The 15661-nt window shown below is 46.3% G+C and overlaps 1 protein-coding gene across 1 annotated transcript in view; it reads left to right on the forward strand.

The window, feature by feature from the left end:
- GABBR2 (gamma-aminobutyric acid type B receptor subunit 2) overlaps positions 1-15661 on the forward strand; it is a 361415-nt gene that overhangs the window by 301540 nt on the left and 44214 nt on the right. Inside the window, exon 13 of the mRNA XM_068551919.1 lies at positions 7575-7697. Within this exon, the coding sequence (XP_068408020.1) occupies positions 7575-7697 (123 nt within the window). The remainder of the gene's footprint in view (positions 1-7574; positions 7698-15661) is intronic.

Consider the following 15661-nt stretch of genomic DNA (forward strand, 5'->3'; position numbering starts at 1 on the left):
CCACCCACACACACACACTTTTTAAACCCCTGATGTGTGTATAACCCATTTACAGACATCTCCTCTGAAAATCCTTCACTGTGATCTCATCCCACTCTGGAACGTGGTGCCTATTGTTCCAGTTCTTCATCCCAAACTTGCATTTGCCATCCGATTACCTGGGTCATAAGCCGTCACACCTGTGGCAGACAGCAAGTGAGCCCGAGGTGGTAGGGCCAGCAGACACAGCAGGAGAGCAGGCTTCTACTCCCTGCTTCACTGCTGACCTGCCATGGGTCTTTCAGCAAACCTCTTCATCTTTCAGGGCCTCTGTTTCCTTCTCTGTAAAATGGGGAAGTATTGAAATGGCATTGTCTCCTGAGCTGTGATTCTGCCTGGTGCCCAATGGCACCTCTCACTCGTCAGCCTCACTGCCTGCCCCTTTACTGCCAGGGAGCTGCTCTCCAGATGGGGGGGGGGGTGTCCTCCCTTCTCCACCCCCTGCCCCACACCGGACCACCTTAGGACAACTATGGGCTGCGTTTAGAGGGAGGAAAGAGCTCGGCTCTGCCACCCATTGCCTGTGCTCACCTGGAAGGCCTTCCTCTCACTGGGCCTCAGGAGCATTTGTGACAACTCCCTTCTGTCTGTAAGATGAGGAGCCTGGCCACCTGGTCCTTCTCAGACCTGGCTGCACATTACAATCAAATGGGAGCTTTTGAAAACTACAAGAAGTAACCCAGCCCAGCCCACACCTCCCGGGCTGGAGCTGAGCATTAGGAGTTGCTAGACCTCCCCAGGTGATACTAATACACAGCCAGCGTGGAAAACCTCTGCTCTAGATCAGGGCGACTCCGAGTGCAAGGGCTACCAGCAGCATTGTTGGCATCACCTGGGAGCTTGTTAGAAATTCTCTTAGCACCCCCAGCCCTAAGAATCAGGTTCCTGGAGCCCGGGAACGTGTGTTTCCACCAGCCCTCCTGGCAAAGCTGATGCAAGCCAAAGTTTGACAGGCACCACGTGACTTCTTGGGCCCCTCCTGCTCTGTGGCTCTGCCATTTATGACAAGTCCATCCTGGTTTTGAAGAATCGCAGTGTTAGTTTCTTTGTGTCAATATGTAATTCATGCATATTATTATTGGCAATGGAGAACTGGCCTTTATTTTCTATTACTCATGTGATCACTAAGCAAGAACACTCAGATTGTCTGGCAACAATTGACAAAACATGCCAGGGAAGACTTCAGGAGTTCAGTTGTCTGAAAGCGCCACGGGAGTTGGGGCTGTGATGTGGCCACAGCTGCTGGGCTGCCTGGGACAAGGGGACAAGGGGACTCTCCCCACCCCGGGGGTCTGGGCAAAGTGAGAGCCCAGGCAGGTGGTGGGCCCAGGAGTCCAGGGAGGGGCCTGTCTGAGAAACTGCCAAAGGCTTTGAATACAAGATTTGGTCACCAGTTTAGTCTGTTGTGAAAATGATTTAGGCCAGATGAATACAACTTTCCAGTGTGAGACAGTTTTTGCTCTAGGCTTTACAGTTATTCCAGGAAAAGCCTTGTGGCGCTACAGCTGAGTATCATTTATCAGCCAAATTAGAGGAGGTTAAGGGTATAGAAGAGAAATTTATACCTTTCACAGATCAAAAACTCAAGTTGGGAACCAGATTGTTTTTAAAGGGTTGTGGCAGTCGCAGGTCAAAGCTGGGATTGAATTCTCCATGACTCCAGCATTTTACATAGCCAAGGTTGGTTTTTATTGTCATTGTTTTGTTTTATTGGTTTTTTTTAAGTTTAAACTTTTTTTAAAGTGAGCCTCAATTTATTTTTAATGTTTTTTCTTATGCACTTTTAAAAATTTATTTATTTTACTTATTTACTTTTGGCTGCATTGGGTCTTTGTTACTGTGCACGGTTTTCTCTAGTTGCGGTGAATGGGGGCCACTCTTCCTTGCGGTGTGCGGGCTTCTCATTGCGGTGACTTCTCTTGTTGTGGAGCACGGGCTCTAGGCGCGCCGGCTTCAGTAGTTGTGGCACACGGGCTTAGTTGCTCCGCGGCATGTGGGATCTTCCCAGACCAGGGCTCAAACCCGTGTCCCCTGCACTGGCAGGCGGATTCTTAGCCACTCTGCCACCAGGGAAGCCCTTAATCTTTTTTTTACTGACACATATACAAGATTTACCTAAATCTGAAAATGCATCTCACACTTCTTTTTCAGTCTTTTTACCCTTTTCTTCCTTCCCTGTCTCCCACTTCATCCTCCCCCACCCACCATGTCACACCCTCCCCAAACACACATACACAAACTTCACCCCATATGGCTACATTTTGAAAGACATTAAATAAAAAGAAGCCTATTAAAGGAAGTATTGACATGTGGTGACTTAATGCTTCTAAATTCAGTATTTTTATAGTATCAATCGTAAAATCTTGAATTGAGAAGCCTCACTACCACAGTCTTTTTTTTTTTTTTTAATTTATTTATTTTTCGCTGTGTTGGGTCTTTGTTGCTGCACTCAGGATTTCTCTAGTTGCGGTGTGCGGGCTTCTATTGCAGTGACTTCTCTTGTTGCAGAGCACGGGCTCTAGGCTCACGGGCTTCAGTAATTGTGGCTCTAGAGCGCAGCTCAGCAGTTGTGGCTCAGGGGCTTAGTTGCTCTGAGGCGTGTGGGACCTTCCCGGACCAGGCCTTGAACCTGTGTCTCCTGCATTGGCAGGCGGATTCTTAACCACTGTGCCACTAGGGAAGCCCACTACCACAGTCTTTATTCTGCCTCTTACTAGGACCAAATTGGAACATTGAGACTAGAGCGGTAACTCAGAGACGAGATCTGTTTTGGGGGCAGATGTTTTTTGAGGACAAAGAAACTTCACTACATATATGACTTGATACGGTTGCAAATAATAACATAGGGCCATCCTCTCAGACCTTCATCCAGGCTCAGCTTCAGGAAAATGCCAAGAGAGTGTCCGTCATCTGAGTGATGGCAGGAAGGCAGGGCCGCTGGTTGTACAACTCCAGGGGGCACCATTCACACTGTATTCCCTCTGGAATGGTGTCCCTGGAAGTAGGCAATAAGCTGGTCCTAGTAGAAGCCCAGTCTGAATCAGTCAAAATATCTGAAGTTTTTTGAAGAAATAAAGAAATGCCATTTTCCCAAAAGAAGTTGTTAGCCAACTTTTCCTGTAAGAGTCAGATAGTAAGTATGTTAGGCTTTGCAGGCCATACAGTCTCTGTCACAACCACTCAACTCTGCTACTGTAGAACGAAAGTAGCCAAAAGCAAACACATAAACAAATAGATATGACTGTGTTCCAATAAAACTTTATTTACAAAGACAAACAGTGAGCCAAATTCGTAGTTTGCTGGTCTCTGCTCTAAACAACCATGGGAAGTGATGTTTAATAGCAATAGCTAACATCTGTTGAACAGTAATTGTAAGCCAGGCTCTGGTAATCTAGTGGTTTGTGTGGTCATCGTCCCCCATCGTGTAGATGAGGAAACTGGCTCAGATGGGTTAGGAAACTTACCAAGGTCTTCCAGCTAGTTAGTAAGATTCAAACTCAGATCTCTTGCCAGAACTGGGTGCTTAATCGTTCCTGGGTGCCTTCACTCTCATCTCTCACTCAGTGAGAATAGAGCACAAGTAACCTCCTAGCCTCAGAGAGAGAACTGAGTTTCATGGCATCAGTGTGCACTGACATAACCAAGGAAAGTTTGTGCAGCTTTTGAAGAGAAAGCTGCAAAATAAGAAAGGAAGTCAGGGAAGCTGAGGTGAGACTAGAGACATGGCCTTGCCTAATTCTAGTATTCTATGGTGCTCAGACTTTGTATGGTTAGGTCAGTGCTATTTTTTAAATTTAAATTTTTAGATCTTTTTTTAGAAGATTATTTTGTCACCTCTCTTTAGCATTGTATTGTGTGTACGTATGGGGTATTTGTATAATTATTCATTATTAGTCTCCCCCTATCATGCATGCTCTATGAATGTAGGATATTTATGTTTTGCTCACTGCTGCAGCCCTAGTGCCTAGAAAAGAACCTGATTCAGAGTAGGCACTCAATAAATGTTCCTGTGATTAATAAATCAAATGTGATCCATAACTACTTAGACTAAATCCATTTAGTCACAAACAATGGTCAAGTGCCAGGCTTTGGAAACGGTACCAAAAGGAAATTAGACATGTCCTCTCCTGTTACTCTCAGGATCTTCCCACCTTGGGTCCATCTGTGCGATGATTAGCCCTGAGTCTAGCGGAGCTGAGGTGCAGTATCACACTTTGCCCCTAGATGTCACTGTCCTCCACATAAACACAGAACCATGCATTCTCAAAATCCAAGTAATGGTAGCCACAGAGCCCATTTGTTGAGCATCTTCTCTGAGCCAGATGTTGTGCTAGGTGCTTTCCATACATCATCTCATTTCACTCTTATACCAACTCTGCAGCTTAGAGCTCACTGGCCTCACTTTTAGAGGAGGAAATAAGCCTAACAGAGTCATACAGCTTGATCAAGATGACATTTCACAAGAGCTGGGATTAGAGTGAGGTCTTCTAGATCCACAACTGTGTTCTTTTTTTGCACCATGCTTAGGGATATTACATGAGCCTCCCCACTCCTTGCCATTTTACAAATCAGAAATGCAGAATGAGAGAGGAAGTGATTTGTTAGGGTCACACCCAGGTCACAAGGGATGGAGCCAGGACTCCAGTCCAGGTCCACATAATCCCAGGTCCTGTCTTTCCACTGCCACTCTGCTACCTCACACTTCATACTTGAGCCTTAAAATTGGGAGGACTTGACTCTCATATTTACCAGAGAGAAATTCTGATGCTCATCTTCTGTGCCGCATGCGTGCCTTCCCCACTCAGGCAGCAGCAGGAGAGGTGCGGCATCCACTCAGAAGGGAGGTCTCTCCCCTGTAGGGGCTCACTGAGGGTGGCCCCAACCCATGTTTCTCAGCCCTGCCCTTCAATGTACTACTTCTTGTCCAGTGTAGACTGTGCAGTCCCAACAGACCTGAGGTGTGGTGTGCTGGAGTGTAAGGTGGTCCATACTCCTGTATGCATGAGCTCTCAGGAGGAGGCCAGGAGAAAGTGGTACTGCTGAGCAAGTTCAAGTTCACTGCCTCCTTGGAGTTAGACTGTGGGGAGAGTAGTACCCCTTATGTCTCATGGGAAAGACTTGGCAGAGAGGGAGGGACCTGGAGGTGCTGGCACTTGCTGGTTGGGGAAGTTTGGGGAGGGGGAGAGGACTGAGAGGCTGAGGCCCGCAACTCTGCCTGCCCGGTGTTTGTGGCATCTGCATCCTCCTGTCCGTCTGGTAGTCACTGCTCTGGATCAGGCCTCCTCCTTCCTCATCAGGACAATGGCCCCAGCTCCTAACTGGCCTCCTACTGCAGGATCCCGCCTCAGGTTCACCCCTTAATGCTGCAGACCTCCCCATCACGCTGATGCTTAAAGATGCTTAAACCTCCAGTGGTCCCACATGAGGCTCCATCACATGTCGTGCAGGCTCTCTCCCTCCAGCTAGCCCTGTTTCCAGCCACCCCCAACCGACCCCATGCACACCCAGCCACACAGAGCCTCTCACAGAAAGAACAGGGTGTTTCAGACGAAAGAACCAGCACCTACAAATGCCTGGGAAAGGATAGGAACCTGCGGCAGGTGGTGCCTTATAGGAAGTAGAACCTGAGCCCTAGGCAGGAGACAGTGACCTTGAACTTGCTCAACAGCACCACTTTCCCCTGGCCTTTTCCTGAGAGCTCATTCATTCTCCACACGTTCCTCAAGAAAGTTTGAGAGCCAGCCCCTGCACAAGGCACCAGGGCACAGAGGGGAGACTGGATGGTCACTGCCTCGGTTCTGATAGGAACACAGTTGCAGCATGGGCCCCATGCAGGGCACGCCCGGATTCACAGAGGAGCAGCTGCTCAGGCTCAATCTTGAAATCAGGGTAGGAGGGCACCAGCACAAAGGTGGGGAAAAGAACTTCCAGGGGTCAGGTACAGTGTGTGCAAATGCCTGGGGCTCAAACAGCCCTGGGTGAGCATCAAGCAGGGAGGCCCCTTCCAGCCTGTCCTCCAAGTCCTAAGCTCCTCAGGCATTTCTTCCTTTTGGCACAGTTTCTCAAGGCTAACAGGGAGCTGCCTGGTTCCCCTGAGGGCAAGGGTTAAACCAGGTTTCTGCAAGCTATCAGCGGTGCACTGAATGCTTCTGAAAAATCTCAGAGGGGGCTTTGCCAGTGCCCCACCCCCAGGTAAAGTGGTCTTAGTGGATTTGATCTCTTTGGCAGTACCTCAGCAGTACTTTCTTGTTCTTTTCACAGTTTGGCCACAGAGAAGTCTCTTGAGTGTCTGTTTCTCCTTTAAGGATGGCTTTAATCATTAAAAGCCAGACCTGGAGATATTTCTTAAGCTTCTGCTTCAGTTTTGTTTATTTTTCTATAGTCTTTTCTAGAACTACTTCATCACATTAGCTTTTGTTTGGCATTGGGGCGGGGGGTGAGGACACATAAACGTGCAGTGAGTGAAATACAGGTTAGCTTTGCCCCTGACAGCATTTGTCCCCAGGCCAATGCCCATCAAACGGACATAAAGTGGGGTGGGAACTTCACAGTGTAATAAAGATACCCCAAGCTGCAAAGTGGGATGGGAATTATATTTCTTCTTTATATATTCCTTCATCTCAATTCAACCAGGCAAACTTCTAAGTATCGACTGCATGCCAGGCCCTGCTAGGTGCTGAGGGCAAACAAATAAATAAAACAGGCTTCCCTGTTGTCAGGGGTTCTCCAGTTCACTGAGGAGGGCAGATGTGTATACAACTTAATATAGCATCTGGTCACTGTAGAGCATGGTAGGTGCTGTAAATGTTTGAGGGTGTGCACTCTGGAGAGAGGAGGAGCTTGGTTCCAATCTAGGCTTCACCTCTTAGTATCTATATTCCACTGAGCAAGTTACTTGGCCGCCAGCACTAGCCTCAGTTTCTTCATCTGAAAATTGGGAATAATAATAGTATCTGCCTTTGTATGAGATGCTGTATGTAAAACAATCAACCTAGAGGTAGGCACAGTGTAAGTGTTCACTAAATGTTAGCATTTGTATTTATTCTCCTTCTTGTAGTTACTACTATTACTATTCATAATTATAAGTATTGAATGGATTAAGTATGATTAAGTATGGGAACAGAGTGCTATGGGAGTAGTTAGTTCTGCTTTGGGAGTTAAGGAGGCTTCGTGGAGGAGGCGAAATGAATCTGGGTCTCTAAGGATTATTTGCCACATAGAAAGAAGAGAGTGTTCCAGACAAAAGAGCCAGCACCCACAAAGGCCTGGGGTGAAAATCACAGCAGGGCCAGAACCTGGGAGTCCTCAGATTTGACTAAGTATATGTGTGTGTTTGGGGCATGGACAAGCCAAGCTCATGAAAGGCCTTGAATGCCAAGCAAAGGAGCTTGGCTGGATTTATCCTGTGGGCGATGGGGAGTCTGAGGAAATTTTCAAACTGGGGGTGATGCCATTCAGTCACCCACCTGACCTGGCCCCTCGGCTGCTGTTTGGGAAGCTCTCTCACGTCCCTTCTGCCCCTGCCCTCTCTGCAGATCATCAAGGACCAGAAACTGCTCGTGATCGTTGGGGGCATGCTGCTGATTGACCTGTGCATCCTCATTTGCTGGCAGGCTGTGGACCCCCTGAGAAGGACGGTGGAGAGGTACAGCATGGAGGTAAGCACCTGGCACCAGCGGGAGGGAGGCCTATGCTGCTCCCAGCCCCCCAGGGGACAGCAAGGCAGCACATCTCCTTTACTGCCCCAGGTGCGCTTCTTGAGAAGAAATCGAGGTGGTTACGGGGAAATCATCATAGGTCCACGGGGGTCCACATTCCCTATCAGGAATGTCTCATTATTTCCGTTTCCTTCCATTTGAGACATATATTATTTCAGGAGGGCCAAATATAAGGTCTTCACTCCTGGAAAAAAATGGTGAAAGAGTTTGTCTAGGTGTATTAATATATGCAGAATTAAGGGGAAATGTTGGGTCGTTTAAACCAGTATATTCTCTACACATTGTAGAAGCCCCCGTTTACATGATCCATCAGCCTAGAAATTACATTGCATTTTTAATCTCTCCTTTAAAGTGAGCTCCCTAAGGAGTGCTAGGAGGGAATAAACACTCTGATAGCTCCTTCTAGTTACTCGAGGATCTTCAAAGTGATGTGTTGCCAAAAAGAAGAACCTTACATAAAAGTACCGTTAAATATATATTTTAGTAGTCTTGCGTTGGGCCTTGCTCTTAACTCACACTGGTCTTCCTAGGATGCTCCAGTTAGAGAAGTTCAAGATTAGGGAAGTTGTAGTTTTGTCGACTTTCTCCCAGAAGTGTTAAACATGCCTTTGTCGGAAAGAGCCAGCTGAACAGCAGTGGCTGTACAGTACGATTTCCCTACACGGTTGCAGATTCTATTGAGAAAACTGGAGTTTTCTCCAGTTCTCTCACTGCACTATTAGGGAAATCTTTTTGTGGGATTTAGTGTGAATTTTATCAATAAAACTAACCTGGAAACAGTCATTTTATGCGTTGAGGACAGAGGTTTTTATCCTTCTGGACAAGAAGGGTTTTCTAGCAAATAAGATGCCAGGCCTCGTTTGTCTCGAGACAGGCAGAGGGTTCGCTCAGCCCGGTAAGAAGCTATGCAGTCGGAGAAGTGGCAGAGAACGCTGTTTCCTGACAGCGCAGATTTAGGGGAAGGATTTAAGGCTGTGCGCCTCCATCTCACTGCCTTACGTGTCCATCCTGGGAGGAAGCGGGACTCCAGACAGGCACAATCAGACCTGGCAGAGGACAGACCTGCGCTGGCTGTGCCCATGGGCCAAGGGGGCAGGAGCTCAGCTGAGGTCACTCATGCAGACGGACTGTGGCTAGAGGGGAGGTGACATCTGGTCATCACTCATCTGCACAGTTGACGAAGGAGCAGACCTGCCCCCAACTCCATCCCAGGGGAATTCACCACCCACCACCAGGATTTGGAAATCCAGACAGGCTATCAACAGGAGGAAGGGTTGTTATTGGCTAACCGGCCCCCTGGCTAGGGAGAGCCTGGGGTGATGATAATCACAAGCAATAATGCTAATAACAGTAATAGCAGTGGTGATGCTGGTAGCTAGATGTGTGTGTTAATTCACTGAATCCTCGCAATAACTCCGTGGAATAGGTGCTATCCTGAACTCCATGTTAATGATGAGGAAACAGAAACCCAGAGAGATTATATAAGGCACCCAAGGTCACCTAGCAGGTTAGTGGCAACACCACCAACTATTGTCTCACCCACTCCCCCACCCTGCCTTTCAATACACGACAGCACTTCGTAGTTTTCAGGTGTATTCACAGACCCTTGGTCACTGGTCTGTGAAGTGGGTTGGGCAAAGAAGTGTTTTCACATTTTGCAGACGAAGCCTAAAAATAGGTAACAGGCAGACTGAGCGCCCAGGATATCAGGGAAGGAGAAAAGGTGAGTCAGGCGTAGCCCATGGGAGGACCTGGAGCTGGGGCGGAGGGGCAGAGAGCAGACCCCGCTGGGTTGATGCTGAGCCCAATGGCAGCCGGCGAGGCAGGGCACTGTCACCTCCGCTCAAGGTTAAGATCGGGGAGGAGCATGCACAGGATCCCCTGGGATCTGGCTGTGGTGGGAGAGGCTGCAGGGCTAGAGTCAGCCGATTCTGAAAATAAATCCAGGAAGCCTGTCCCCCTGGACCGTTTACAGGAGGTAGACCTTGTGCAGACCATAAGTATGAGGGACAGTTTGCTACCACCCACCTTACCTTTCTTCCTTGCTCTCTGTAGTAAGTACTGCTGCTCTCCATGGCTCCGCGTGTACAACCCAAGCCCATTCCAGACCTTCCAGGGAATAGTTCTCAAACTGAGGAGCAGCCAGATGCCACGGAAGTGCTTCTCTGTGTAGATGAGGAAACTGAGTCTGGGAAGGAAGGGGGTCCTGCCCGCGGCATCCAGACTTTTGAAATGGGGTGGCTGGAGGAGAGCCACATCCCTGGCTCGAGTTCCCCACACCTTGTCTCTGTGTTTCCCTCCAAGTATCTGCGGAGATTTCTCTCTGAACCTTTCCTGGCCTGATCCTCATTTCTCCTCTAATTTTAGGGTTGCCCTGTCATTCTGTTGCCATGGTAGCAGAACCTTTGATTTGTCGACCCACAGCCCTGTCGGTTTATTGTCATTTTTCCACCAAACATCGCTAAACTGTCAGTTGATTTCCCTCAGACCCTCCTCTGTCAGACTCAGCATGACGGTTGAACAGTGTGCCCAGGGGCTAAGGGGTCCTAACTTCTCCTCGAGGGGCTGTTTGCTCCAGAACCCCCAGTGAGAGAGAAAGCTTACGCTTGGGGGAGAGGTGATCAAAGATCTCTGTGGTCTGTTCTCTCCTCCCCTCAGACCACACCTACCTCGAATGCCTTTGGTCGCTCTGGACACTCTAAACACCTCAGGATTCCAGTCACAGGCCTTGCTCTGTGTTGCACTTTCAAGCCTTTGCCCATGCTGTCCCCACTCCCAGAACCTTCTCTGACAAGTAAATGAACTTCAGTTCCAGGCCCCTGTATTAGCCAGTGTGTTCCTGAGCTCCACCAGATTTAAGTGTCTGCTCTTCCCCACTCCCGTCCCCAGCATCTAGGCATCCCCTGTCAGGACACTTAGCATGCTGTTCACCCCTGCTGAGTGCATTTCTGCCCCACCCACCCCTCCTGGGCCACATAGATCACTCTCCCGCACCACCCAGCCCAGCACCGCTGCATGCTGGGAGACCTCACCTCGCTGGGGAGACAGAGGTGAGCACAACAGCGTGACCTTGAGCTCATGGGGCCCACCAGCTAGTGGGGGGCAGACAGTAAACACGCAAATAAGCACAGTCACTTTAGATTGCACAGGTTCTGATAGCAGCTGGAAGTAAATAAACAGGATGAAGGGTTTGAGAATAACAGAAGAGTTCCAGAATAACTCATGGAAGACATTCTCTCAGTGCAAGTGTCCAGGGAATGAAACTCTGATTCTGGAGTCCGACTGGAGGCATCCCGGCTCCACATTTATTCATTTGTACATAATAAATATTTATATAGCACTTGTCATGTGCTAGATACTGTTCTAAATACATGATGTTTATCATTTTAAAAGAGTTTTTATGCTTAATTAATAGACTTTATTTCTTAGACCGGTTTTAGGTTTACAGAAAAATTTAATAGAAAGTATAGAGAGTTCCCATATATGTCCCACCCCACACCCCATAGTTTCCCGCATTATTAACATCTTGCATTATGTGGTATGTTTGTTACAATTGATGAACCAATACTGACACGTTATTATTTGCTAGAATCCATAGTTTACATAGAATTCACTCTTTGTGTTGTACATTCTATAGATTTTGCCAAATGCGTAAAATTATGTATCTACCATTACAGTGTCATACAGAACAGTTTCACTGTCTGAAATATCCTCTATGCTTACCAACCCCTGGCAGCCACTGACCTTTTACTGTCTACATAGCTTTGCCTTTTCCAGAATCATATAGTTGGAATCATACACAATGTAGCCTTTTTAGACTGGCTTCTTTGACTTAACAATATGCATTTAAGATTCCTCCATGTCTTTTCATGACTTGATAGCTCATTTCTTCTTATCAATGAATAATATTCTATTGTATGGATGCATCACAGTTTATTTGCCCACTGAAGGACATCTTGGTTGCTTCCTATTAATTAATTATAATTAATTAATATATTAATATATTAATAATAAATTAATAATAAAGCTGCTATAAGCATTTTTGTGTAGGGTTTTATGTGGGCATAAATTTTCAACTAATTTGGGTAAATACCTAGAATCAGGATTGCTAGATCATATTCTACGAGTATGTTTAGTTTTGCCAAACTGTCTTGCAAACTGGCTGTACCATTTTGCATTCCCATCAGCAATGAATGGGAGTGTCTGTTGCTCCACCCTTGCCAGCATTTGGTGTCGGTATTTTGGATTTTAGCCATTCTAATAAGTGTGTGGTAGTACCACATTGTTGTTTTAATGTACAGTTTCCTAATGACATATGATATGGAACATCCTTTCATATGCTTACAGTATTTGCCACCCATATTTCTTCTTTGGTGAGGTATATGTTCAGATCTTTTGCCCATTTTTTAATTAGATTGTCTTCTTATTGTTGAGTTTTAAGAATTCTTTGTCTGTTTTGTTTGTTTGTTGTTGTTGTTTTGGGCCGCACCACACAGCTTGTGGGATCTTAGTTCCCCAACCAGGGATTGAACCCAGGGCCACGGCAGTGAGAGCACCAAGTCCTAACCACTGGACCGCCAGGGAATTCCCTCTTGGTATATTTTGGATACAAGAACTTTATCATATATATATTTTGCAAATAATTTCTCTGAGTCTATATCTTGTCTTTTCATTCTCTTAGCATTGTCTTTAGCAGAGCAGAAATTTTTTACTTTAATGTAGTCCAAGTTAACAATTTTTTATTTCATGGACCGTGTTTTTGGTGTTGTGATCTAAAAACTCATTGCCAAACCCATGGTCACCTAGATTTTCTCCTGTTATCGTCCAGAAGTTTTATAGCTTTGTGTTTTACATTTAGGTCTATGATCACGTTTGAGTTAATTTTTGTAAAAGGTGCAAGGTCACTGTCTAGATTCATTTTTATGCATGTAAATGTCTAGTTGTTCCAGCACCATTTGTTGAAAATACTGTCCTTTCCCCACTGGATTGCGTTTGTGTCTTTGTCATAGATGAGTTGACTATATTAGTGTGGGTCTGTTTCTGGACTTTGATTCTGTTTCACTGATCTATTTGTCTGTTCTTTCACTAATCCCACACTGTCTTGATTCATAGTTTTATGGTAAGCCTTGAAGTCAAATAAGTTGAATAATATCAGTTCTCTGACTTTTATTCTTCAATATAGTGTTGGCTATTCTGGGTCTTTTATAAAAAGTCTCCATATAAACTTTAGAATCAGTTTGTTAATATCCACAAAGTAACTTGCTGGGATTTTGATTGGGATTGCATTGATTCTGTAGATCAAGTTGGAGAAAACTGACATCTTAACAATATTGTGTCTTTCTTTTCATGAACATGGAATCTACTTTGATTCAATCTACTTTGGTTTTTGTTTTTTTTTAACATCTTTATTGGAGTATAGTTGCTTTACATTGTTGTGTGATTCAATCTACTTTGATTTCTTTCATCAGAGCTTTGTAGATTTCCTCATATAGATTTTATATGTATTTTGTTAGATTTACACCAAGTATTTTATTTTGTTTTTGGTGCTAACATAAATGGTGTTGTGTTTTTGTTTTTGTTTTTGTTTTTACAAAAGTCTTTTGGATCCTACAACCTTGTTATAATTGCTTGCTAGTTCCAGGAGGGTTTTTGTTGATTCTTTGGGACTTTCTACATAGACAATCATGTCGTTGACAAAAGGACAGTTTTGTTTATTCCTTCCAATCCGTATGCATTTTATTTCCTTTCTTGTCTTATTTTTGTATTAGCGAGCACTCCCAGTACAATGTTGAATAGGAGTGGTGAGAGAGAACAACCTTGCCTAGTTTCTGATCTTAGAGGGAAAGCATCTAGCTTCTCAACATTAAACATGATGTTAGTATATCATTTTTTTCCTAAATGGTTTAAAAATATATACAAAGTGGTTCTGCTGTCCAAAGCTGAGGGTGCCTTTGGGGAGGTGACAGGAAGGACAAATGATGACACAGGCAGAGCCCGGGTCATTAGGGACCTTGTGTGCTAAGCAGAAGAGTTTAAAATTCAAAATTAAAGACATTTAATCAGGGAGTGACATGATCAGATTTGCCCTGGCTGCAGGGTGAGAACAGATGAAGGGGTGAGGCTGAAGGCCCAGCAGTGGCTCAGAGATGGTTTCTGCAGTAATCCAGGCAGGAGCCGATGGCGACCTAAAGCAGGGCAGTTGCAGTGGGAACAGAGAGAAGTGGGTGGATTTGAGAGATAATAAGGAAGCAGGAGTGACAAGGCTTGGTGATTGATTGACTCTAAGGGGGAAGGAGGACAGGGAGGCAGCAAGGGCAATGCCCGGGTTTCTGGGTGGGTGGTGGATGGCGGACTTCATCACCGAGGTAAGGTGCAGAATGAGGAGCGGGTTTTGGAGGGCATGTGAGGGGTTCATTTCTGGGCAGAAAGAAGATTGGATGCAGGGTCCTAGAGCACAAGGGAGCAGTTTGTCCAGTAGATAGAGATTTGGGGGAGGGGCGGTTAATACATTGAGGATGGGAGCTGTGGGGATGAGTGTGGTCACCCAGAGAGTGGGTACAGTCAGAGTGAAGACGTCCTGACTGGAGCCCGAGGAATAACTAAGCAGTGATGGGAACAAGAGGAGAAGCCAGGGCAGGGGACTCTGATGTGGTGGTCAGTAACAAAGGAGGTAGCCAGGAGAGAGAGCTGCCCACAGATAGGGGCAAGGGAGAGAGAGCTGTCCCTGCACGGGAGGAATTTGAAAAAGGAAGGAGGGGTCTCCAGAGATGAATGCTTCAGACCAAGGCAAGGCTGACAGGCTCCCTCACCCTCCACCCCAATGACTTGGCCCCGTCCTCAGTACTCCTGCATTGCACCGTGCTTCCTCTGCTTTACGGAGTCTGATGGGAAGATTGGCTGTTTCTGCATTTCACAGGTAGCAGGGGTGGATAAATCTGCCAAGTATGTTAAAAAGGTTTTTAAAATACAATTTATATTCTTGGGAAGAAGGGAAAAACTCTCCTTTTTTGTATACCTACGATACTAGTGGCGATGGTAAATAGGTATTGGACATACAGGTGTGGGGTTCAGGGAGAGGTGTGGGCTGGAGATGGAAACTTGGATGTGGTCAACATATAGATGACACAAAGCCTTGGGTGAGAGCACTGGTGGGCATTTAGATGGCGACAAGAAGGGGACCAAAGACAGACCCTCAATTATTCCCATGTTTGGAGACCCTGGAGGTAGAAGGGAAACAGCAAAGGAGACCTAGAAGGAGAAACCATAGAGACAGAAAGAAAATCAGATGAGTCTGGTGTCTAGGAAACCAGATGAAGAAAATGTCTCAAGGAGGAAGTTTTGATGAAGCGTGTCAAATGCTACTTTTAGATCAAGTAAGATGAAAACCAAGAATTGACATGGTGTATGTGTGTGCATATACACACACACCCATATGGGTTTTTGTTTTTGGTTTTGGGGGTTTTTTTTTGCTTTTAAGGAAAATAATTTGAGATAATTTCCCCTGAAGTGAAAGCAGTGCATACTGATGGTGTGAAGACAGCCTGTGAATCTAGGTGGAAGGGTTCTTTGCTTTTTCCCAAGCCTTTCTTCTCTACCAGGCCACCACCTACGCCTCCACTTGACCATTCTGAAATGGTTTTGAAATGGAGAGGAGATGGCGGACGGCACTAAAGACCGCCAATGTTGAACCCCCGGAGAGCCCCAGGCAGCCACTGAGGCTGCCTCTGCTCCCTGAGCCTCCCCCCATCTGCTTCCCAGACAGGGGGCAGCAGAAGCAGAACCACGTGCAGTCGGTCACCCACGGGAGCTACGTGTGTGACGTTCACTTACAGAAATGGCAGCAGGCTGTCCACACCGGCTGCCAGGCAGCTTGCTTCAAGAACCGCCTGCGCTCTGGGTTCTGT

The sequence above is a fragment of the Eschrichtius robustus genome, chromosome 10 (assembly GCF_028021215.1).
Source record: "Eschrichtius robustus isolate mEscRob2 chromosome 10, mEscRob2.pri, whole genome shotgun sequence".
Taxonomy (NCBI): Eukaryota; Metazoa; Chordata; class Mammalia; order Artiodactyla; family Eschrichtiidae; genus Eschrichtius; species Eschrichtius robustus.